At 28.0% G+C, this 22,264-nt stretch overlaps 1 protein-coding gene across 1 annotated transcript in view; it reads right to left on the minus strand.

Annotated features, from left to right (window-relative positions):
- Positions 1-22,264, minus strand: part of LOC106690794 (discoidin domain-containing receptor 2) — a gene marked incomplete at its 5' end in the record, with an annotated part of 139,213 nt that overhangs the window by 34,546 nt on the left and 82,403 nt on the right. Inside the window, 1 exon segment of the mRNA XM_014436361.2 lies at positions 16,135-16,268. Coding sequence (XP_014291847.1) covers positions 16,135-16,268 — 134 coding nt within the window.

Genomic DNA, 22,264 nt, shown 5'->3' on the forward strand with positions numbered 1-22,264 from the left:
ATATAGGTATTTGTGAAATACCTGAAATTCTTCTTGTTTCGAAAATTCTTGTTTGTGTTTTGAAGATGTGTCTTTTAATTTAAACTTTGATCTCGTTTATTCAGCTAAATAGTATCATCAATTAATCTGTTCAAGAAGTGATTGATAAATATTTTTTTTATCAAGTATTTACACCTAGGTGAATAGAAAACTTTTTTATGTAGTGGAATATAGCTTTATGAAACATATTACTGCTTTTAAGTTTGTCATAAAGCGATTAGTAAAATAACCTTCAAAGTAGTATAGTATAGTTGTTATGTAGTTCTATTATTAGTATTAATTTTATAGTAGTTGTTTTAATATTTGATTCCGCTTTATTTTGTGACTAACATATTGTTCTAATCACCTCCACCCCTTCAAAAATAAATAAAATGTTGAATCTTTAAATAAAGAATCATAAACATTCCAAACTAATAGCACAGTGTTTTTTGCATTAAACCACTAATACTAGGAACTTATTTTGGTAACTAGCTTTTTTTTTAAAGGTTTTTAATTTCTCATCAGTGATACAACAACAATATTTACACAAGGATGAAGAGCACATAACACCAGGAGGTTTTAGTGATTTTAGTGAAAATTATAATACTGAAATGATTCAAATATTGACTTAGTAAATTGGGTTGTAGGATCTTCTGATGGGTAAAACTCTTAACGAAGGAGTTCCTTTAAGTGATTTTGAATCAGATCGTAATAAGGGAATTTTCGATCTAGTCAATAAAAACAATTATTGTACATAGTGCTATGATATATTATAGTAATAAATGATTATAAATAATAAGTGAATTATTAGAATAAAAATAGATATAATTGTATTATACCGAATATGTTCATGTGTAAATAATCCCTTTATATAATATAATCCCGCTTATCTAAGTCCGCCATATCCGAAACTTTTTTATTTATTACAATTTATTTCTTGGTGATAACATACTGTTTTATTGCTGGATGCTTTAAATTTCTATGAGCATTGTGAAAAGGCTACCCAAGCCGATGTTACTGCTTGTTCAATAGCTGCAGGAAAAACGACCAGCTTCAATTAAAAATTTCTTTGTATTTACATTAAATAAATTGAGTTTTCTGGACAACATCATGTATACTAAATAATCAAATTAAATTTTTCTCAGATTCTCATGTTTGTAATATAAGCTGTTCTTCCTGGTGTATTTAATTGAGTAAATATTAATATCAACTGCATAATTGTATTTTTTTTTTTTATACTATTTTATATTTATTTCTTTAATAAATGGCATTAATATAAAAAAAAATCAATTTTACGATCATGACATGAATTATACGTAATTCCGAGAAACAGCTCTGTTTTGATTAAACAGGTTTCTCATACGGTATTTGATTACGATCCGAATTATCTGCTAATTCGAAAATTTTATAATTTTTTTGAGTGATACTTAATTTCAATTTAGTTTAATTAGGTTCCCGTTTGGTATTATTGAATTAGCACTTTATTCAGGTATTATTTTAAGAGATAAGTAATACATTTTTCGTTCTAAAATACTTTTTATCATCATCGATTTATCATTCTAAATCAATAAGCGATGCTCAGTACAAACTTTTTATTTTATTATAAGGGTGAAAATATTTTTGTATGCACGTTTCCTTTCTTTAAAACTGATATTAATTTGTAAGGTAATGGGTTTTTTCTTGAAGGTATAAATAATACTGCCAAGGCTTGAAAATTAGACGTCTACTTTTTTAGACAGAAAAAAGAAATTGAAAAACTAATGAATGTTATTGCCTCTGAAATTATTGTAAAATGAATTTATCAACTTTGATACTTCGTGTAAATTGTTTATTTATTTCTTATTAATATTTTTTTCATTATTACTTATTACATATGAGCAATGTTTTGAATATTACTGAATATAAACTGAGAAAAAAAACCGAAACCTTTTTTGAAACTAAAAACTTGAAAGTTCATAGTTGACTGAATTTAGACTTAAATTTTAGGTTAAAAAAAGTGAATAAAATTTAATGGAAAGTCACAATTCTCAAGAAATGATACCTTGATATACAAGAATATATCTAATTCTTACTTTGTAGAGTCTAGTTTTAAGAATAGGGCTTTGGTTTCTCAATCAAAGCTTAAGTCTGGTTTATTAATTTATAAACCTTACTCAAATTCATCAAGTCAGGTATGTGATATCAGAGTTTATAAAAAAATAAAAGTAAAATGAAGAAAAAAATATAGATTAATTATTTTATATATTCTTGTTTGAGAGTGGTTTAGTTTATTCTTAATTTAAAACAAATTTGATCCTTTTTTTTTTCTCTCAACTTTATTCTTTACAACTTTTCCAACGTTTCGACTCTCAGATCATTCGCAAGGCTACCTTCATATTGATGTCATTTCTTTTTTCAAATCTTAAAATGGCTAATTGCCTTTGTCCCATATTACTTTTTCTAAATAATTTTTTCCTATATTTAAACCTTTTATAAAACACTTTTCTTCCTTCCTTCATTAACATTTGCAACTTAAAACTTTTTAATTCATCAATATGAAGGTATCCTTGAGAATGCCTGAGGGTCGAGACGTTGGAAGAGTTGTAAAGAATAAAGTTGAGAGAAAAAAAAGATCAAATTTGTTTTAAATTAAGAATAGAAAAAATATAATTCCTATTAGCTGCATTATATCGCAGTAAATTTTGTAAATTGATATTGTTCTGTTGTTTGGCTCAAAAATTCCTTTACTAGATGTCTGTTAATCGAGTTATAATTGTACTTATAAATTCACGACGGAAGTAATTTCGGAATTAAAATTATATCGATTCACAAATATCTAGTATAAGCCTTTTAGAATCTGCCAAGACTCTAATGTCAATTCCACAAATATTTTCCAGTTGTGTCAATATTTTTTTCGGAGCTGCAATATTTCGTCTGTAAACTTAACTGAGAGGCATTTTTTAAAAATGATATGCGACATTAAAGCTTCGGGTATAAAGAAAAATCCTATTCTGTTTTCATTTTAGCTGTAACCGCCATACAGAAACTGCTGTGTTTCCTTTCCAAAGATAAAAATGTAAAAATATTAAAATGGACAGGGGGAAAACAGACGGCGACTAGTGAGAAGGATCCTAAAAACAGAAATACATAAAGTGGAGGACAGGGCCCAATTAGAAGAGAGAGGAGGGCGATATGTGCGGTTATCTTTTTTGTCAAAGTTTTTATTCTGGGCAGCAGGCGGCGCTTACTGTCTCTCTCCCGACAGTTAACCCTCACAAAGTTTATCTCTCCTCCTTCTTCTACTTCGCTTCTCCTATTCAACAGCCACTCTCAACACTTCTTCAAAACTGGCATCTGTTCTCTTAAAAGAACAATTCTCTTTAGTCGAGCTAAAAAGTACGGTCGTCTGTGTTCGTCTATTTCCTGACAAAGCTTTGTGTAGGTTTTATTAACACCCTTAACTTGCTATCATGTTAGACCTAGATACAATATTTAGTTACATTTCTAAATACCGCATGTAAATTTCAATCAAAATTTGTCTTTCTTATCTCTTTTGAAATTAATTTCTTCTGAAAATTCACCTTTTTCAGCATCAATGCATTTTAAAAACTTTATTATACCTTAAAATGCCCTTCAGGTAATACAAAGATCTGTCATAGAGTATACATAAAATATTTTACTTCTTTAGTGTTTTGTTTCAAGTAATAATAATAGGAAGGTGAGAATAAAAAAGAACCTATATTTCTTGTTTGGGTATAAAATTGGCAAACAATATGTACTATGATTGTTGGAATAATATCATGATATCAAAAAATCGTTATTTTTTAGGAAAAATATCGATATTTTTGTCTGGTTGTTGTAGTTGTATATATCTTAATATCAATATTAATAATTGTCTTTAAGAAATAAATATTATTTTCAAAAACAAATTAAATAAACAAACAAAACAAAAAACTAAGAAATGGTTTAATTTTTATTTTTATCTTGTTAACAAGTTTTTTTCTGAGCTTTAATGAAAGGAGAGGGGGAGAAAATACAAATAGGGAGGGGTCGCTATATACACATACTTATATCTAGTTAAATTTTTTTCTTAAATTCTTATAATGAATAGCTATAGTTCACTAAATTTTTAATATATAATAGTGATACATAATTATTTTTTGTTTTATCATACAAATTTAAAAAATACAAATCTAAGACCTGCTATTTGTAATTTATATTATCCTATCATTCAAATCATTTTGATATATTTAAAAGCTATCGATATGAAGTGGATATCGATATTTTTACATCTCTACTGTATACTTAAAACATTAAAATTTATTAAAAAAAAAGAAGTGTAATTATACTTTTTTTCCCAGTAGAAGTGTTGGTTGAACAATTCAAGAAGTTGAAATAAGTTAATTTCTCTCATTCGAGATTCAATTGTTTTTTGGGTATTTTGATTTTCAATTAATCGTGTGGTTTTAATGTTTTTGACTTCCTCCAAATTAAAATAATGTTTTATACTATTTTTTTATTATTGTATTTTAGAACGATTTTAAGCTCTTGAAAGTGTTTTTATTGGATATTGACGGTCCAGGAAATAGGCTCCATATGGACTCACGATTTGCCAAAATAAGAGATATCCTGACTGAAAGACGCGATACATTTATTGGATGCCCGAAAAATCTAACCAATCCAACTAATCCACTTCAGTCTACTTAAAACTTATGGGCATTTCAAAGATGAAAAACGTTAGGTGACAAATATTATTTTCAGATTTTTAATAAGTAAGTTCGATAAAAAGGAATGTGAAGTGCTATCACCTATTTATTGATTAGAATATATCCAGAATTAAAAGAAATTATGAAATGATGTTATAAAAGCATACAGAAATAAAAATACGCAGTAGAAAGGTAAAAATAATTATCAGAAGAAGAAAATGGGCAATAAAATAAAATATTATTCTTTAACATTGAAATATAGGTAATTATTTACCTGCCTATGTAGTAAAAATGGTGGAGATTTATGTATTGCATGTACATAGCAGAAATTTTTTATTAATTAAAAACTACAATCTGAAATTTCCCATGCAGTTGATTTTTTTTTGTTTAAGATATAAAAAATGTAGTTATTACTGATTTCAGTTTCTGTAAAACTAATGGCGATAATCTTCAATTATTATTTGAAGCAACTGCGTTACGCCACAAAGCCGCAACATTCCAACTTTGTACAGGAAGCTCGTAACCCGATATTCCCAACACGTATTACATTTCTTTATCCTTTTCTTCTAGAAAAAGTAATTCTCTTTTCGTTGTTTCGCCGTGAGATTAATTTGCTCGGAAGTAGGCCAACCATTACAATTCACCACCACAATTGTTACATTATTGATCTCTTTCAATATTGTCAATAAAAATTGGTCTGAACCAGAAGATTTCAATGATTTTAAGGTCAATGCTTGACAATTAAAATTAAACTTATTAATTTTATTAAACGTTTTAGAAAATATATGATCCGCCTTCATCTAAATTTTCGACGTTCTTGATTCACATTTATTACTTTCGATAATTTTTTTTTTATTACATCAAAATGTTTATAACAGTGAATGAACATAATAAAAATTATTAATACGAGCACATGGACTCTTAATTAGCTAATATCATGGTAGTGGCTGTTAAATGTCTGATATAAATATCTATATATAGAATTATTTTTCTGTTAATAGACGATACTTGAATTTGACGGTTATGTTACTTGTCAAATTCAGCCCCACTTGAAGAAAATTGGAAACACGTGGGGCATTATATTTTGAACCTTACCTTTATTTTAAAATAATCTGTTATAGTTAGTCAAATATGTATCCTACCAAAACATTACCGATATGGTTATTTCTCAAGTATGAACACTAAACTTATTTTTACTGTTTCTTAATGGATTTTTTTCATTGATCGCTAGAAAGAGATTGATTCGTAGAAGTGATTTGGAGTTGAAAATGCTTGTCATCAAACCTCACTTGGCAAAAAAAAAAATAAAATAATGGTTTTTACTTTCTTAATAGTAAGTAATTCTTAACTTGCAAGCAGTATAAATTATGATATTCCAGCATAAAAATATATTTCGGCAGGGGACATTTTTTTGTCAGAGATACTTAAAAAAAAAAAATAAAAAATAGATAGGACATTAGTATGATCGCCCCAATGGCTAAGAAAAAAAAATGTATATTTCTTTAATTGTTAATACTAAATTTATATGGCAAATGTAAATTGTTAATTTTTTTAATTTATTTATTTAATGTAATTTACAACTGTACAAATAATAAATACAATAAGTAAATCTGTGGAATGTAAGATTGTTTATAGTGGCTAACGGTCATAAAGTTAATGTTTTCAAATAAACCCTTAAATAAATTGTTGTCCAAACATGTGAGTGTAGTGGCTTCCTTTCGTCTCCCCTTTTGTAATCCTATTTATTATATATTTTTTTCTCTTATATCAATAAACTGCATTGTTAGATTTAAGAGGTTCTGTCATGTGACTTAGTAACGATATTCAATGCTTGTTAGTTGGCTAATTTATATTATAAATCAGTCATTATCGAAAGCGGTTAATTTAACAACCTGTGTATTCTAATGGAATTTTTATTGTTGGATTTGATTTAGTTTTTAAGAGAAATTAATACGAGAAAAAAAAACAAAATAAATATATAAATCCAATTATTAAATGCTGATAAAGCCCTTTTTTTAATTTTATATTTATATAAGCAATGAAATTATGTAATGAATCAAATTTGTCTTGCATTTCTCTTTTCTCAGAACTTGAGCAATATATAATTATTAGTTATTTTTCCGGAAAAAATATTTATATTAAATTATTAAAATGTACATCCTTATTTGGGAACATAATAAAACGCAATTGTGACAGATATATATTTTTCTAAATTCAATTCCTATGTATTAAATAATCTCATTGAATTTATCTGAGCGTCAGTTTCATAACGTTACAATAATAAGTTTTAAAAACGTATGTTAAATTTTATATATGCTGGTGAAATAGCAATATGGGATGCTTAATCATAGAAATTATGATGCTTTGAATTTTAAATCTTTTGACGTTCTTTTTTTCTAAAACATTAAATACAATAATTCCCTCTGTATCATCGGTATTCCTAGTATATGCCAAGTAAATATAGTATAGTGTATTAGGGAATTGATTAAATGTTATTTTTTTTATGCTAAAAGATCTAGTTTTTAAATGATTACGGAGACAAAACATGGTTATGTTGTTTTTCTTCATATCTTTATTCTAATCGGTTACAAATAATGAAGAGTAGCCATCGGCAAATGAAAAGATTACGAGACAACATGACATATGTATATATATTTCTTAAATATGATATAGACTTCAGGTAACGACTTAGAGAGAAACGATATGCCTGGATTCACCGGAACATAAAAACAAATAAATAAAAAAAGCAACAAGGTTAAAAAAAACAACGAGAAATCCTTTCTTCATTCATATTGATTTATTTGTTTTTATTATATTATTTTTACCAAGAAGCTAACTAATTTATAATGAAAACAAAATTTTGAAATCAGAAAAAAAGTTGGGTCTGATTTGGATTGAAAAAATTAGCTTATTTTAAAAATCGAATTTCATAATTCGATCACGAAAAAAAAAAGTTAACTGCTATAATCACTCTGTATTTAGTACTGATATATTTAATAATAAGTCAAAATATATATAACTTTGAGATGAAATACCCAGTAATTCTCTCATAACATTCCGTTATTATATACGGGGCAGATGTGGTTATTTTCTTCTACACCACTTGATTTTCTCCCTTCCCGTTATAATTGGCTACCATTTCTTGGAAAATTTTCAGGCTTTCCTTGTTACAACAGATGTATTAAGGAAAGTCTGAAATAAAGCTTAGAGCTTAACTCTTTCTTACATGTATATATACTGTAGTATTCCTTTTAATGTCCATTCCCCTTCCTTCGGGTGCTTACCATACTTCTTCCTATGTAGTGTGTATTTTACAGTATAATTGTAATTTTTATTTTCTAAAATCAAAGATTAGCTAGTAATGAGACAAATTTTTAAACATAAATAAAATTGATTGTTTAACATTTTACTAGTTTTAGCAATATTCACACTTTTTTACTAAATAACTTATCAAATTGGAGCCAATTCACACCAATAATACTATACAAGATCAATACATATTTCTTTGAAACAATTTTGAAATTCATGATGATAATATTTCCCTTAGTATTTTATATATACATGAAAGTAAAATCTGACGAATATTATAGAAACCGTGGAAACATTTAAATATTGTTTTATATCGTCTGTTATTATTATTCCTTCTGTGATTATTTATTTATCCTTCCGAAAATTTGTTTACAACATGAGAAAATATTTCTCATTTTTTTTCTTGTTTAGCTAGTAATACATTCTTTCATATTGTACATTTATTTATTGTTCATCACTGTTAACAATGAGAGATGTTAAATTATTTGAAATAAACTAAATAAAAAATACTTCAAAGGAAGTTTTTTTAAAAATTCGACACTTAAGCCCTGTTAGTTTGGTAATTATATAATACGCATACAATATAATATGTAATATAGTGCATTACAAATTGGTATTTGTAATTTTTTGGGGCATAATCAAGTGAATAATTTAAGTAATTATTTGGCTAAAAATATATTTAGAAAGTTAAAATACATAAGCTAGGATAGTAGCAGGTACTCATTCAATAATTCTTTGAACGGCGCAATGTATATATAGTTCCTGCATTGTACAGAAGTCAGCCGGTGGAATCGCCTAACGCCTTTTTGTAAATGTCTAAATAATTGACTTTTATTCCTTTTATATTTCTCATAATTTAAAATTTAAATAAATCTTCATCAATCATTATCTTAATTTTAATTAAGTTTATTATATTTACAAAGTTTATTTTCTTCTGAAAGTATTACGTGGAAATAATAATAGTATATATAAAATGACAGATGGAAAAAGGCAGTTTCAATACTTAACTTAATCCATTGAAGTAAAAATATAATACTATTAGATAGAAGAAATAAATTTAAAAAGATAGTTTCGAGTAAGAGGCATAAGGAAGAAAAAATTTAGTAATAAACTGACGGACTATTTTTGGATGAAATTAAAAGAATATGTTTAATCTATAAATTATATTCATTTCAAAGTTGAAGGGCGTCTATTAATAACATAAGGTTAGAAGAAAAAGTGATAAGACAATATGAATTTAAAGAGGAAAACATCAGCTAAAGATAGAAAAACGAAAGTAGTTTAGTATAAGTATAGTAGTAGTATAATATAGAGGGAAAAAAATGTAATTTTAGATACAGTTGTTCAAGTTATTAATAATGACTTTTCAGTGTATGATTCTGTTCATTTGTTTCAAAACCTCACCATATACTTTTTAAAACGGGACGAAGAGATAAAAGCTTCAAGATAAAACTGAATTATTTTTTCGGTTGGGTCAACATAACAATTAAAATACAGATTTCTGTCATCATAAGGAAGAGTAAATATATATTGTTTTCCTGAATTTATTTTTATCAAATATGTTTATTCAGATGTAGTGATATTCAAAACGATTCATTCTTTCAAATTATTAAATTCCAGTTTTATTCTTATTTTGAAAAAAAGCTTTAATATATTCTCTCTATGGATACTTTAAAATAGAACCCCAATATTCGGAACAAAGAAACAAAGTTGGCTTTGGATAACCCAGTGCTTTAGGTAAATCAAAAATCGTAAGCTCTTAACGTTTCCTCTTAAAAAACACTTAGTCATTCTTGTAACGGTTTTTTTATATTTTAATACGGAGTTTGTCCATTATTGGCGCAATATACCATTAGGCGTTTGATTTTCAAGCTAACAGGATCGTTTTATTCTCTTTTTTTTTTTCCTTTCTTTATTTTACCACCCTTTCTTTTCTCCACTTTTATCCATTTTCCTTACCTACGTTAATAGTTATGTTCACTATATTATTATTGCTGTTTAAAAAAAAATTTTTTTTTTTTATATTCATTTCTTTTGTTAAACTTTACTTATATTTTGCATCTTTATCAATTATTATCGTTAAATATATTTTCTTTCTCCCAATTTTCTTTTACTTTCCATATTTCAATTTTTCAATTATTAATAACTAATATGTCCATACTTCTTTGCATTATATAACTTCATTTTTATTTTATTTGCTTAATTATGTTATTTTATCCACTTTTTCAATTACCTATATATCTATCAAATACCTACATTTTATTTCCCACTTCTCTCATCACTTCATTTTATTAATTCGATTCTGTAAAATTATTCATTTTATGTCATTCTGTTTATATTTTTTCTTTTTTACTTTCTATATTTATTGTGGTTGTTATCTTGTTCTATTCTTAGCCCTGAAGAAGGCTAGAAACTCTAGCCGAAACGTTGGCACAATTAAATAGGTTACACCAACTTATTTGTGTTTCATTTTGACCGCACCCCCAACCATCTTCTCCTCGTTCGAAAAATCGTAAGCATTTATTTAATTTTTTTTTTTTAAAGAGGTTTCACTATTAGCTTCCTTACTTTCATTATTATTCGCGTGAAACCTTCTTAAATAATAATTTTTGAATTACAGAGAGATAAGAAAAAAGGTTTAGGAGTTAATTCTACAAGCGATAATTATGAACTGGATTCTCTTAAAATTAGTTTAAATACGTATGAGAAACAAAATAGGCTTCTACGATAAATTTCACTTTTTTTTTTCTCAAGTACAATAACTAGCTCATTATACGAGATAAATTGTTTGATCTTTCACAGAGTTGGGCTTATTAAATGTTTAATAAATTGCGAATTATGTATATATTTTTATGAATGAATCCTAAATTAATTAATTAAATTACAAATTTCTGTTGGTGTGAATTTTATTTTGATAAAAAAATAAAAGTATCTGTTAAGGAAAAAGGGGGAGGAAAATAAAAGAAAAAAAGTTCCGGATAATTTGGGTTCCGTATATAGCAAATCTGGATTATTGGTGTCCTACTTTACTTTGAGGGATAGATTTTTGGTAATGCTTGGGCAAGGACATCGAATAGTACCCTTTATATGTATACGCTGACAGAATTTCCATAAGCTTGCGATTAAGGAAGCATTGAGGGATTATAACAACTGTAACAGCTGATCTGATCTGGGTCAAACCGTTACGCATGGGGTCGGCCGAAGGAACCATCCAGGCCAACTGCGGCCCAGCAATAGCATGCCTCAGGACAATATCTGTTTTTTTTTTAAGTCTGGTCATTTATATTCCTTTAATGGGCTACTTCTGCTTACTATACAATATTTACTCACTTATTCAATAGCTAATGTCTCGTGTATAAGTCATTGATCGTCTAAACAATATTTTATGAGTTGTTTGTGCACGAAAGTGATATGATTTTATTTTTCGTATATTTAAATATTTAAAGTTTTAATAGTTAACTTTTTGAGATAAAACTCAAACAAGGAAATGTGCTTCGTTGAATGTATGATTATTAATCTAACAATAGCGTAACTATGTCTTCGTAAAATTACCATTAACTAATTTTTTCCTCAAGTAGACACCTAGCATCTTCTAAAAAAATAATAAATAAACGAATTAATAAAAAAGATTTATATATTTAAAGGAAGATAAGTGTGACTTCAAAACTATGTTGCTGAATTCCCAACTTAGAGGCATAGGTTGGATTTCCGTTCAAAACTAGAGTGTAAACTCTTTTATACTCTGAATCCCTTAAGTAGACTTGAACATTATAAAATGGCGCTGGCATGAACTAGAAAGAAAAATTGCAGTTCTTGACACATTTTAATCGTAAAGGAAAATTTTAGTTTCTTACCTTACCTCTCCCCAATTTTTACTGTAACTATAGAAATCGGAGAGTAAGAAAAAAAAATATAATAAATTATTTTTTGGAGAATATGAGAGAGGAGGGGGTACGGTCAGCAAAGAAAAACATAAATAAACAAAAAAAATATTTATTTATCCCGACGTTTCGACCTGGGTTTCAGGTCTTCATCAGGGAGTCAAGCGACAATAAATTACTTTTATTTCTCACAACTTCGATTTTTAATTATATAATCAGATTTTTGGTCTTTAATTGTAGTTTTTGAATATTGATCTTCTAAAACGGGTCAAAAATGAAATCTAATTGTTTTATACTAATCGTGAAAAATAAATAAATTGCCCGAATTCAGTATTTTTCTTTTTTAATAAACTTTAATGTTCCTGCTCATACCCAAAACACTAAATGATTCATTGTAGAGCTTCATCGGATCATTTTAAATTCTTTGTTAGTGCACTTATCAAAACAGCCTTCGTGTAGACCTTTGTTGGCATTGTTGGTCGAAACGTTGACAATCGATAAATAGTTAGTTATAAATAGATAAATGATCTGGATCATTGAAGTTTGTTAAAAAAAATTAAATAAGAAAACCATTTTATTTTTTTTATATCCTAGAAGTCTACTTAAAGTAAAAATGAGTTAATGGCAATTTTATTGAGACATAGACCCGCTATTTTTACATTAATAATAATAAAATCAATGATGCACGTTATATTGATTGAGTTTTAACTCAAAAAGTTATCTATTAAACCTTTAAATATCCCAATTTATGAAAAAATAAAATCATACAGCTTTCATTGGTCTGGGTCATTTAAGTTTGTTAAAAGAAAAAAGAATACTGATTCTTTATAATTCGTATATGTATATTTGATTGGTAAAAAATAACAGTATATATTATTTTTTATGCATATAAGATTTAAACAAAACTATTAATGATTGACGATTTTGTTAATGAATTAATCATTGAATCTTATAAGAAACAAAAGATTTCTTGATCGCAGTCCTGACGAGGTCATTCAAAGACACATATATGATGTAATTTTTAAGATAGTATCAGAGTACTGGTGAATTTTATATCGTACCTCTTTTCTGCGACGAAAATATGACTAGTAATATTTAAATATGTTTTCATCCTTTGTACTCCATACTGCTACTACGGTTTTACTATTTTACTACTCTCTTTCCGATTTACAACTGTTTTTGTGGCTGAAAGGATGTTCCAAGTAAAAAAGAAATCCTGGATAGCGGCGTTGAGGATTTCATTAAGGTAATTCCAGCTGGAGAGGGTAGAACTGATTGTAGCCGTTAATTGGTAAATCAAGCTGGCGGATGTCACAAGCACACATTGGAAGGCCACAGTTAATTAAGTAATTACATGACATCGTTCCACACAATGGTCTCAGCTTAGTGATCAGCTGTTACATTCCTTGGCTACGGTGGAATCCTATTTTACAAATTTATGAAACTTTAAAATGGAGTTACACTTCTTTGAATGATTGTCGAAATAAATTCATGTCCAATAATCCTGTAGAGGTATAAATTATTAGGAAGATCGTTGATTGACCTTGCGTAGGAAGATGGTCGGGATGCGGTATAAAAAAACCAAAAAACCTCAAATTGTAGTTAAACTATTTAATGTGAGCCAAGGTTTCGCCCCACGTCGCAGGGCTTCACCAGAACTTAATTAATGGAAGTAAACACAAAAATGATCAAGTTTTAGTATACCAAACCCTTGTAGAAGGTTTGGGGCTATTATTCAGTTGAAACGTCTACGCCCGTAGCCAGTAGTAAAGGCCTTTATGCGCCCTTGGCGAGTATTGAAAAACGCCTTCCAATACCAGGGTAGGAGGAGTCTGAATAATGTTTTAGAATTTTTGTAAACTTATTTATTGTTTTTATAAAAAAAAAACAACAACACATAAATAGATTTAGATAAACATAAACTTCACTAGTCCTAATAAAAGTAGGATTTTTCATGATTGATTTTGCACTCTCTTGGTACCTTTGAGTACATCTCTAGCTATCTCCACAGAGATCCCCCTATATTCATTCAATAAGGTTGTTGGTGAACTAAAAATTCAAATTCAATTTTTTATATTATTTTTTAGATAAGGTACATCCAAATTGTATATACTAAATCAATAATAAATTTTAAAAAATTCATATCCAGTTTTTGAGAGAACTCTTTTTATATTATTTTAAATGACCTAGGATTATGCTTTTGGACTAACCTTTTCTTAAAATGGAGGAGGGTACATGAGCGTACCCAATGAGGGGCAGGGAAAGGGATGCAACTAAAAAATTAATTTATTTCAAGCCAATAATTGTAATAACTAATGAAGCACTATAATTTATGTAATTTTCTTAAATTTTCCGTTTCATTCGCATTTTCCGTGCTAAATGTCACAACCTGAACGATGGTTGCCACGGCTTGCCCCCTCCTAGATTTGATCCTGAGTACGCTCTTGGAAGGGTACTCAAAAGTTTCGAATGATACGTTATTACTATATCGCTCAAAACAACACACGTTAAAAATTTAAATAACAGAGAAATACAGCAAAAACTAAATTCTGAAAACCTCCCTGATTATTTATACGAAACATCATATTCCCAGTGAGATAGTAAAATAGATTATTTCAAAGGAAATATTAGGTCATTGGAAAATTGGCTGTTAATGATCTCAATAACTTCCTCTCGAACACGAATGACATTATACTTTTTAGTTTTATTTACTGTCGACACACTCATAGTTTCTCTTTGCCACTCTAATTGGTTTGATATGGAGGTAAGTCATGGAGCTGCTTCCTTCCTGTACCGTTAAGTCAAGTGGAAATGCAGTAAAGTTGCAAATCATGTTAGAAATATCATCAGCAAAAGCTACTCACTAATGCATCATAAGAAAGAGTGATTCTTTTTTAATGGTAGGCTCATTGTTGCTGCAGATCCCTAAATTGTGAAATATAATTGTTGTAACAAAAAAAAAAAGAGAAAAAATAAGTTATTATTTTGTTATTAGAGGTTGTGTTATTACAAACCTCAGATTATCTAGGACTGGATTTTTCCTGAACATTTCTTTTATTACATACTTCATTACTTACATTATTAACACGCTCCAAAATCAATATAATTTAGTGTTCAAACCATTATTAAAGCCTAGTTTATTATTTTTATTTTGAATTTACATATTTTTTCATACACATTTTATAAAATATATATTTAACAACAATGTAATAAAATTGTGGTATGTGCTCTCAAAGTAGTTCTTCTCACATCGATAAAGAATGACTATGTCTAAAAAACATTATTTTTTTAAATTATTTATTTATTTTCATGGATAGTGGTGGTAATTTGAATTCATAACAATATTGAAAGAAGCTCTAAGCAACTAGTACCATTAACTAAATTAAAGATAATGAAGAACTTCATTAATCCCATGAAATAACACATATAATTTGTGAGTGATGTTACAGTGTTGTCAGAGTGTTAAGAAATAATTTTTTTTTTTCATTATTTGGAACTTTTTCTATTATAATGAAATATGTCAAAAGATGCATCACTTATTCCATTTAACATCCTTTTCACTATATTAAAATTCACTATTAAAATTACTTTTAAATTTCCTCCAAATTTTGTACGACATTGATAGCAACTGATTTTATGTGATACGATCAAATTCTTAGAATTTAATAATAAGAACAAGTTCATTCTACAATTCTAAACATTGTGTTGAACATTTTTACTAACTTACATATTTTTTTTTTTTTTTTTTTAACAGCTCAATTGAGGCTGTGAAAATAAAAAAGAAAAGAGTGCCTCAAATTAAAATGAAAAAAAAAATACAAGAAATAAGGTTGAAAACTGCAAGTATATTTTAGGGTATAATATTTTCTGGTGATTTCAGTCATTTTTTATGTTTTAATTGAAAACAAATTTTAGAGAATTAACTAAAAAAATGTAATATTTCGAGCAATATAATTATAATGTTTACCTCGTTGTCAGTGGAATGATAAATAACAAGTTCATTGTTAATAGTTCCTTATAATAATAAAATCTTTTCTGTCCTTTTTATCGCTATCCTTATATGTACATTTGAAGAAAAACTAAATTTTAGTAATAATTAGCCATTGATCCTCCATAAAATTTTTTATTGTCTTTGAAATTGACTTTCTCTAAACAAATTGTTTATGAACTCTAGTTATGTTAAGAATGTTTAAGATGAACATGGAGTATGAACTGCTCCTTAGAGCTGGCTAATTACTAACCTGAACTTCCTTTGTGAAGTAGTTGTTAGTGAAGATGTTGATTAGACTGAAGTTCCTTACAGTGTTAAACTCAAACACAAGTTCGACATATTTCTTAGGAAAGGAGTCGTTCTTCCATCCCACCCATCCGCTACCTGCAACATATAACATTTTTAGAAAAAGATGGAAAAAGAAAGTTTTTAGTTTGTTGGATTATAACCTAATAATGTATTTCCATTCTACTTAAAACTAACCCAAAAATATGATCTAATGATAAGGGAAACAATGTTCAGAAACTTATAAATGCAAATAAAGATAAAACTTGAAAATTAAATTCCTTATTGAATAATTCAGATGTCGATAAATCGTATATTAAGAAATAAGCAATTCTTTTAGAAAAATATATAAACTGTAATATACTGTGCTATGTAATATTATAATTTATAAAAAATCATTTGTGAGTACGAATTCGTGGTATGCAGTTCGTAGCTTTCTGCTCCAGTTGGACCCTCTTGTATGTAAACTAATTGAAAACATTTTTTTTAAATATTTATTTATTGCTATTTACAACTGTACATTATAATACATTTAGCAAATCTGATCTAAGTTAAATTGCAGTGTTTCAGGCGTGTAGAGAAACTACCCATTGTTAGCTCTAATGACATTTTACATTAGCTGGTCTCGTGGCCATCTTCTTTTCAGGCGCCTCGGAGGACTGTCAGTAATGGAAGAGGATGCAAGGTTAGAAACTAGGGGGTTTGTATTGAAAATTTAAAAATGATTATACATAATATTAATTTGATAGTGAAAGAGATGAATTATGTGATTTTTAAAAAAAATATTTATTTAATTTAATGTATGAAAATAGATAAAATTATGTAATGTAAAATAACAACGTAGGTTAAATCATGATATAATTATTTTTTTTATTTTTTATCTCTTACCAACATTAGATAATTTATGAAAGCATCGATGTAAGGCCTATTGCATGCATACAAAACGTTTTAAGTCTAGGCAGTACGTTCTGTTAAAGGATCCTTACTTAATATTTTTCTTTGGAGGTATTGTGCCCAAAGTAAGGTGACATTATTCTTTTGAAGTTCAATGGATCCAGCAGGTGTTTCGTAGACCAGTGACCTAATCCTGAGAAAGCACACTAATAGTTTGTTAACATTTCAGGTCCTAAAACTAGGATTGGAATTAGGATGAGTATAGGAAGTACAGCTTTACTCCCTTGATTCCCGTATTCATGTTATTTTATAAATTTTAAAATAAACTTCATCAATTTTATATTTCTACCTAGGATGTAATCGAAAACAAAGGTTAATTCTTCAATGTAATAAAGTATGTATGAAAGAAGCAATATTTGATAATTAAATTTTATTGGAAATTAGGTAAGAATTTTACTTAGTGAATGTGGACTTTTTGTTCATGTTCTTAATTAAGATTAGCTGACACTAAATTGGATACAATAAGTCAAATTTGTTGTTGAGGATAATCTTTTAGGTATGGGGTAGAGTTTAAGGGACAGTAATGCTTATATTGTGTCAGATAAGTGTAATTTATTGCTGAGCCTGGAGCCAAAGGAGAGCTAGTTCTCTCTCATGAAATTCAATAGCAGTTCTTGTAAGCCTTGGTGACGGCTTACACGGTCACTCATCATCCAGCCCAACTCCAGCCACCATCATCAATTGTATCATCCGCTGTATTTTACAATAGATTACATATACTCGTGAATCTTACACTGGGAGAATTCTAGAAATTATAGTTTTCAAATAAAATGTGCCTATGTTTCTTCCGTTTAAAGTAGAGTCACCATGAAGGACAATACTTTACTGTTCTTGTTTTTTATATTACTTTACTGTATTCTTAGTATTCTAATGTTGCAGGGTTGTGTCCAATCATTTAAGAATTGTACTTGAATATGTATTTAATATCTGTGACGTGAATGTAAATACTATACCATCATAAATAGAACTAAATTAGCAATATGTAAACTATTTATTAAAAACTTCTTTGCGTTGTCATGCAAGTCTTTTTTTTTTTTTTTTTTTCAGATGTTTAGATTTTCACTGGTTAGATTGCATATCTGAGGATGAAAATAATGTGATGACAAAGTAAAGAATTTTTTAATGTACGATTTATAGATATGTTGCTAATTTATATAAATTATATAATTAATTAAAAAGGAAATGGCCGGAGTAGCAGACGAGAAAAACAAGAATAGTTTTCTTAAAATAAATAAATAACCAAAAAAATGTTTCTTCTTTTTTACGTCCCACACTTTTAACCGTATAAGTAATGTAATTTGTAAAATTTCTTGACCTCTTCTGCTTTCCCGTCATCTATTCCAACGTACTTTTTTAAACTCAGAAATTGGCCGCATTCACACCACTCAATGCACTTGGTTTTTAGATCTTCACCAAGTCGGTACTGTTTTTTTCTTTTATTTCTTTTTCTTATCTTTCTTATAATACCCCTTCTTCTTCTAAGAAAGTAGAGTCTTATTAGTTCTTCCCTACCCAAGTTATTAAGTTATTTTCACTACTGTTAGTATTGCCGTATTTACTAATTACTTATTTTATCTTATATGACTTCATATTTGATTTCTTTCATTCTAGTATTTCCCTTTAATATTTCATCAATTACATATATTTTCTTTCTCTTGTTTTTCATAACTTTAATTTTAAATAATTATTATTAAATTAAAATATTCAGATTTCTCTATTCCTTTTGGGATATATATCTTTAAATTTTATTTCTTTAATCGTGTTATTTTACTTGCATATTTAATTACCTACATATTCGTTTTATTTTTAACTTTTTCCATTATTTTATTTTAAATAATTTTCATTTTTGTACATATATTTGCTGACTAGATTTTCAGATTTATTTTATTAATTGTTCTATCCTCTTCCTTAATTTTAAAATTACTTTTCTCATTCAGTATTTATCTTCTAATATTCAGACTATAAATGTCTTTCAACATTTTTTTTAAGCTACTATATTAGTTGTATTCTTATTTTCTAATTATTCTGGAATTCGTTTTATTCATTATGGTTGTTATCTTATTTTTTGTTCTTAGCCCTGATGAAGGCTTTAAATTTTGGCTGAAACGTTGACACTAATAAATAAATTTTTACTTATTTGTGTTGTTCACTGACCGAACCCCTAACCATCTCCTCATTTATATTTATCCACTATTATCTATTAACTGATTAAGAATAGTTTTCAAATATTTATTGAATTAATTTATTAGTTGCTAATTTAATTTTATTCATAACAAGATGATTTTTAAAATTCTTTTTAATTTATTTAACTTTATTAAACTTTAAATCGATGTAATTGAATAACAAATGATCAACAACATGTCACAATCTCACAAGAGGAGATCATAATACAAAAAAGAACCGCCCCACTAAGACCCCCGGGGAGTGACGGTCCTATATCACTTTTGAAATATTAGCTTAAAACGGCAAGAGGAGGCTTTAAGATAGTTTAATCCAGCAATATTTAAAAAGCGCCTGAAATTGAAAACTGCGTACTACAGGCATCAAATGCATACAAAAATAAATATTGATCTATAATTTGCTAATGATGAAGCAAAACCCTGAATTGTTAAAGTCTAAGGATGTAAAAATGAGAAAAGAGTAATAAACATAAAGTACAAGAAACAGAGCCACTGTTTTATTTGTAGATCACAATATATTACATATCATTCGAAAGATAAGTATATTTTGGAAAATATTTCATACTACCTGTTTCAAAATGAAAGCTAATAGTATAAGTACATAAATACAAGTCAAAAACTATAAAATACAGGCACTAATCCTTTTTATTTTATGATGGAGACTACTATTCGGGATATTATAGGAGTTTAAGTACAAGTAAGAATTGTGAAATTGTACCAAGTAGAAACTACAAGACTAATAGTATTAGTTTGTACTTTATTATAGGACAGTTCTACATTAGGACAAAGTTCATTGAGCTTATAAACTGAGCTATTATTTTGATGATTTGTCTTTTCCTGGTAATGTTCTATCAACGTTTACAAGTAATATGCAATCCCTTTTTTATTCAACCTGTATGATGCTGTTGGAGTGGAATGTACCCTTTACCTGTGGAAATGTGGAATGTGAAATGTGAAAATGTACATGTGGAATTTACCCCTTAACCTGCATCAATGGTTTTCAGACCTGATAAAGCATCCGTTGTTGTAACCTTTCCTGATTAGCATAAACTAATAAGGTAATGTTAAATGTGTTTATATTGGACTCCTAGTTATGAGATATTAATTGACACTAAAAATTTGTATTTGATTTGTTTCATTATTTATTTATAATTGATTTTTTATTACTAAACGTTCAGTATGATAAGAAGAATTATTGTTTACTGTCTTTTAAATTTCTCTCTCTATCACTGTTATTTTAATCTCTGGATCGTCACTATATTTTTTTAAACGTATTTTTTTTCTGAAAGATCTCAGAATCAATAGAATTTTTTTATATTTAAATACTATAGCTACGGAAAAGGAAAAAGAAAATCTCATTCCAATTTTACACTCACTGATTAAGTAATGAAATAATGAAATATTTCTTTTCGGTGAATATGTAATTATGAATAACATTAACTTTTGACCTTACCTCGTTCCAGAAGTAATGGTTTTATAATTTTTTATGTTAAGAGAGAATTAGAGTTAGACATATATGTTAAATAATAGAAGAACAATAAAGCATAAGTTGGATAATATTTAAAAAAAAGGCAATTCAGATAAAAATAAATGAAAATGTATAAATTGATAAAGATTAAAGAACTAAAACAATAAGAATAAAAAAAAACAACGTTTTTTTACTGCTATTTATTTCAATATTTACTGGCAATGCCTATGTAATGTAAGAATAATAATCAATTACTATCCAACCCAACTAGTCTTTGTATGCTATGTGCATTGTAACACAATGCAGTTGGGCGGTACTGCTATTAGAATAAATTGTTTCACTCTTAGTTCAAAACTTAAAAAGTTTTTGATATTCTGGTGTATTGTTTTACAAGATTATATTACAATATCACTATGATTTTTTTAAATAATATTAATTAAAACAACGAGTTTTCTTTGTGTGTATTTACAATTCAATTAAAACTGTTTGTTTTAAAAAATCTACCACCCTAGACTTGGACCCGTCGATTACCATGTGGGACAGACAGTATGGTGTAAAGCTCATCAAAACGTTGATATTAACCATCATAGAGTTGGTGGAGGTCGATTCTTGTGTTGGTGCGGGGACATGGCATTTTTCTTTTACCTTCATTCCACAGACTTTTAATTTTTTTTATTTTGTGGAAACGGAGGGGTGTTGCGGTGTAATACAGTGGTATAAACACTGGTGAATATCTGCTTAGAGGGGAGAGAGGAGTCGGGACCTGTACTCTCATGATAGGAGTGGGTAAAAAAGAACAGGTGTTTGTACTTGATACGTGAGGACATTTCAACTCTTTCTGGATTGCAAGGTCTCGCCTCGATACTTCTGGGAGGGGTCGAGATAGTGACCATAAGGAGTTAGCCGACTGGCTTATGCGCTGGCAAGAGTCCAACGTAAAAAATACGAGAATTACGTAGGAATACTTATGGCATTTGGAATTTTTTTTTTGTTTCGTTGCATATTAAGATTGAGTGAAAGCCAATCCATTATGTTTTATTATTTGTAATAGTTCTTTTTTTCTTTATATAACAGGTTTTTGCCCAATCTGTATTCTTCTCAATAAACTCTGAATCAAGGTAGCATTTAAGAATCAGTTTTCATTTTTTGTGTGGTTTTATTTTAAAGAGTGTTTTGTTCTGTCATATACAACATACATTTTTTTATAGTTTTAGTTATATTTTCTCAAACCGTTTCTTCCTTTTTTATTTTCATATATATATTCCAATTAATGCTACTTTAATTCAAGTCCTATGGCTGCTATTTATCTATGTGTGGATATATTCGCCAGTGGCCATAGTTCAGAAAGGTTTTGCGTATGGGAAAAGTATAACATTGTTTAGTCTCTATTTTCGATTCTTTTTTTTTTTTTTTTTCACGGAACGGCCTTTCAAGACCACGCGAATATATTTTTTTTTTCTTTTCCCTTCTCATTTTTTATTTTCTTCTCTCCC

Source organism: Halyomorpha halys, unplaced genomic scaffold, assembly GCF_000696795.3.
Source record: "Halyomorpha halys isolate HHAL.00 unplaced genomic scaffold, Hhal_1.1 Scaffold1873.1, whole genome shotgun sequence".
Classification (NCBI taxonomy): Eukaryota; Metazoa; Arthropoda; class Insecta; order Hemiptera; family Pentatomidae; genus Halyomorpha; species Halyomorpha halys.